The following is a 5,000-nucleotide window of genomic DNA, read 5'->3' as shown; positions in this document are numbered from 1 at the left end:
GACTCGAGTCTGACTCGAGTCCAAGTCACATGACTCGAGTCCACATCTCAGAGGTGGGACAAAGTCATTGTTATGCAAGTCCAAGTCGAGTCGCAAGTCATCAAATTCATGACTCGAGTCTGACTCGAGTCCAAGTCACATGACTCGAGTCCACACCTCTGCTAGTCTCACATGGGTTGGACCAGATGACGCCAAAAGGCGCACAACTCAAAGACAACGCACCCATCAGAGTATGAGAGCTCGGGGTTAAGCATTTACACCATGAGACATCTCCTTTAGCAGTGGCAAAATGTAGTAGTAGGTTTTTTTTCCATTTTAAACTGGTACAAAACTGACACCTGTTTAAAAGGGTAAAAAAAACCTACTACCATCACCACCATCATCATTACTTCCATGGTGCTCACCCTCAAGGGGGAGGGAGGGGAGAGGGGGGGGGGGACTTGACTCACATCTGACAACACCACCAACACCACCAACATCACCAACACCATCATCATCATCATCACCATCATCATCATCACTTCCATGGTGCTCACCCTCAAGACTCAGGTGCGGGGAGGGAGGGAGGAGCGAGGGGACTTGACTCACATCTTACAACACCACCAACACCATCATCATCTCCACCATCGAGTGTATAGTGTAGTGTGTAGTGTAGTGTATAGTGTAGTGTGTAGTGTAGTGTATAGTGCAGTGTGTAGTGTATAGTGTAGTGTATAGTGTAGTGTATAGTGTAGTGTATAGTGTAGTGTATAGTGTAGTGTATAGTGTAGTGTGTAGTGTAGTGTATAGTGTAGTGTATAGTGTAGTGTATAGTGTAGTATGTAGTGTAGTGTAGTATATAGTGTATAGTATAGTGTATGTAGTGTGTAGTGTATAATGAGTGAGTGTATAGTGTAGTGTATAGTGTATAAGGAGTGAGTGTGTGTGTATAGTGTGTAGTGTATAGTGTAGTGTAGTGTGTAGTGTGTAGTGTATAGTGTAGTGTATAGTGTAGTGTATAGTGTAGTGTATAGTGTAGTGTATAGTGTAGTATGTAGTGTAGTGTAGTATATAGTGTATAGTATAGTGTATGTAGTGTGTAGTGTATAAATGAGTGAGTGTATAGTGTAGTGTATAGTGTATAAGGAGTGAGTGTGTGTGTATAGTGTGTAGTGTATAGTATGTAGTGTAGTGTATAGTGTAGTGTATAGTGTAGTGTGTAGTGTATAGTGTAGTGTATAGTGTGTAGTGTAGTGTATAGTGTAGTGTATAGTGTGTAGTGTAGTGTATAGTGTAGTGTATAGTGTATAATGAGTGAGTGTATAGTGTAGTGTGTAGTGTAGTGTATAGTGTAGTGTATAATGAATGAGTGAGTGAGTGTGTGTTGTGTGTGTGTTGTAGGTGGACGCACAGATGCAGGTTGTGCGCCGTCTGGAGGACAAGGAACGAGTTCTCCAGGCGACGATCGCCGCCGTCGAGAAGGAGCTGGCACTGCGCAGCCAGGCTCTGGAGATGCACAAACGCAAGGTCACCCGCACGCTCACCCGCACGCTCACCCGCTCGCTCACCCAACGCTCACCCGCACGCTCACCCGCACGCTCACCAGCTCGCTCGCCCGCTCGCTCACCCGCTCGCTCACCAGCTCACCCGCACGCTCACCCGCACGCTCGCACGCTCACCGCTCAACCACACGCTCACCCACACGCTCACCAGCTCGCTCACCCGCACGCTCACCCGCACGCTCACCCGCTCGCTCACCCACCAGCTCACCCGCACGCTCACCAGCTCGCTCACCCGCACGCTCACCCGCTCGCTCACCAGCTCGCTCACCCGCACGCTCACCCGCTCGCTCACCAGCTCACCCGCACGCTCACTCGCACGCTCGCACGCTCACCGCTCACCCACACGCTCACCCACACGCTCACCAGCTCGCTCACCCGCACGCTCACCCGCACGCTCACCCGCTCGCTCACCCACCAGCTCACCCGCACGCTCACCAGCTCGCTCACCCGCACGCTCACCCGCTCGCTCACCAGCTCGATTACCAGCTCGCCCGCTCACCCGCACGCTCACCAGCTCGCTCACCCGCTCGCTCACCAGCTCGATTACCAGCTCGCTCGCTCACCCGCACGCTCACCCGCTCGCTCACCCACTCGCTCACCCACACGCTCACCCACCAGCTCACCCGCACGCTCACCAGCTCGCCCGCCCGCACGCTCACCGCACGCTCGCACGCTCACCGCTCACCCACACGCTCACCAGCTCGCTCACCCGCTCGCTCACCCGCTCGCTCACCCACACGCTCACCCGCTCGCTCACCCACACGCTCACCCAACGCTCACTAGCCAGCTCACCCACACGCTCACCCGCTCGCTCACCAGCTCACCCGCACGCTCACCCACACGCTCACCAGCTCGCTCACCAGCTCGATTACCAGCTCACCCGCTCACCCGCTCGCTCACCCACCAGCTCACCCGCACGCTCACCGCACGCTCGCACGCTCACCCACACGCTCACCCGCTCGATTACCAGCTCGCTCGCTCACCCACACGCTCACCAGCTCGCTCACCCACACGCTCACCCGCTCGCTCACCCGCACGCTCACCCGCACACTCACCCGCACGCTCACCCGCACGCTCACCCACACACTCACCCACACGCTCACCCGCTCGCTCACCCGCTCGCTCACCCGCACGCTCACCCGCTCGCTCACCCACCAGCTCACCCGCACGCTCACCCGCTTGCTCACCCACCAGCTCACCCGCTCGCTCACCTGCACGCTCACCAGCTCGCTCACCCACCAGCTCACCCACCAGCTCACCCACCAGCTCACCCGCACGCTCACCAGCTCGCCCGCCCGCACGCTCACCGCACGCTCGCACGCTCACCGCTCACCCACACGCTCACCAGCTCGCTCACCCACCAGCTCACCCGCACACTCACCAGCTCACCTGTACGCTCACCCGCACGCTCACTAGCCAGCTCACCAGCTCACCCGCTCGCTCACCAGCTCACCCACACGCTCACCCACACGCTCACCCGCTCGATTACCAGCTCACCCGCACGCTCGCACGCACACTCACCCACACGCTCACCCGCACGCTCACCCACACGCTCACCAGCTCGCTCACCCGCTCACTCACCAGCTCGATTACCAGCTCACCCGCTCACCCGCTCGCTCACCCACCAGCTCACCCGCACGCTCACCGCACGCTCGCACGCTCACCCACACGCTCACCCGCTCGATTACCAGCTCGCTCGCTCACCCACACGCTCACCAGCTCGCTCACCCACACGCTCACCCGCTCGCTCACCCGCACGCTCACCCGCACACTCACCCGCTTGCTCACCCACCAGCTCACCCGCTCGCTCACCCGCACGCTCACCAGCTCGCTCACCCACCAGCTCACCCACCAGCTCACCCACCAGCTCACCCAACAGCTCACCCACCAGCTCACCCGCTCGCTCACCCGCACGCTCACCAGCTCGCTCACCCACCAGCTCACCCACCAGCTCACCCAGCAGCTCACCCAACAGCTCACCCACCAGCTCACCCGCACACTCACCAGCTCACCCGCACGCTCACCCGCACGCTCACTAGCCAGCTCACCAGCTCACCCGCTCGCTCACCAGCTCACCCGCACGCTCACTAGCCAGCTCACCCGCTCGCTCACCAGCTCACCCACACGCTCACTAGCCAGCTCGCCAGCTCACCCGCTCGCTCACCAGCTCACCCGCACGCTCACCCGCACGCTCACTAGCCAGCTCGCCAGCTCACCCGCTCGCTAACCAGCTCACCCGCACGCTCACCCGCACGCTCACTAGCCAGCTCGCCAGCTCACCCGCTCGCTCACCAGCTCACCCACACGTTCACCCACATGCTCACCCGCTCGATTACCAGCTCACCCGCATACTCGCACGCACACTCACCCACACGCTCACCAGCTCACCCACCAGCTCACCAGCTCACGTGCACGCTCACCCGCACACTCGCCTGCTCACCCACCAGCTCACCCACCAGCTCACCCGCACACTCGCCTGCTCACCCACCAGCTCGCTCACCAGCTCGCTCACCAGCACGCTCACCCACACACCAGCTCACCCGCTCGATCACCCGCACACCAGCTCACCTGTACGCTCGCACGCTCACCCACTCGCTCACCAACTCACCCGCACGCTCACGCGCACGCTCACCAGCTCACTTGCACGCTCGCCCACACGCTCGCCCACTGTGTGTGTGTGTACCTGTGTGTGTGTACCTGTGTGTGTGTACCTGTGTGTGTGTACCTGTGTGTGTGTACCTGTGTGTGTGTGTGTACCTGTGTGTGTGTGTGTACCTGTGTGTGTGTGTACCTGTGTGTGTGTGTGTACCTGTGTGTGTGTACCTGTGTGTGTGTACCTGTGTGTGTGTACCTGTGTGTGTGTACCTGTGTGTGTGTGTGTACCTGTGTGTGTGTGTGTACCTGTGTGTGTGTACCTGTGTGTGTGTACCTGTGTGTGTGTACCTGTGTGTGTGTATCTGTGTGTGTACCTGTGTGTGTGTGTGTACCTGTGTGTGTGTGTACCTGTGTGTGTGTATCTGTGTGTGTACCTGTGTGTGTGTGTGTACCTGTGTGTGTGTGTACCTGTGTGTGTGTACCTGTGTGTGTACCTGTGTGTACCTGTGTGTGTGTACCTGTGTGTGTGTACGTGTGTCTATGCACGTGTGTACCTGTGTGTACCTGTGTGTGTGTTTGTACGTGTGTGTGTACCTGTGTGTGTGTACCTGTGTGTGTGTACCTGTGTGTGTGTGTGTGTACACTGTGTGTGTCTCTGTGTGTCTCTGTGTGTGTACACTGTGTGTGTCTCTGTGTGTCTGTGTGTCTCTGTGTGTGCAGGCGGTGGAGGCTGCCCAGCTGGCCGAGGAGCTGCGTGTGTGTGTGTGTGTGTCACTGTGTGTGTGTGTATCTCTGTGTGTGTACCTGTGTGTCTCTGTGTGCGTGTGTCTGTCTCAGTGTGTGTGTCTCTATGTGTGTGTGTGT

General features: G+C 58.2%; 1 protein-coding gene across 2 annotated transcripts in view; it reads left to right on the top strand.

The window, feature by feature from the left end:
- Nucleotides 1-5,000, top strand: part of LOC144954860 (E3 ubiquitin-protein ligase BRE1B-like) — a 26,744-nt gene that overhangs the window by 12,101 nt on the left and 9,643 nt on the right. For both annotated transcript variants that reach the window (XM_078885257.1, XM_078885258.1), the window contains exon 4: nucleotides 1,381-1,506. In XM_078885257.1, coding sequence (XP_078741383.1) covers nucleotides 1,381-1,506 — 126 coding nt within the window. The remainder of the gene's footprint in view (nucleotides 1-1,380; nucleotides 1,507-5,000) is intronic.

This window comes from Lampetra fluviatilis, unplaced genomic scaffold, assembly GCF_964198595.1.
Source record: "Lampetra fluviatilis unplaced genomic scaffold, kcLamFluv1.1 SCAFFOLD_517, whole genome shotgun sequence".
In the NCBI taxonomy this organism is placed as follows: Eukaryota; Metazoa; Chordata; class Hyperoartia; order Petromyzontiformes; family Petromyzontidae; genus Lampetra; species Lampetra fluviatilis.
The sequence above is the reverse complement of the archived record's forward strand: the minus strand, read 5'-3'. Positions and strand labels throughout refer to the sequence as shown.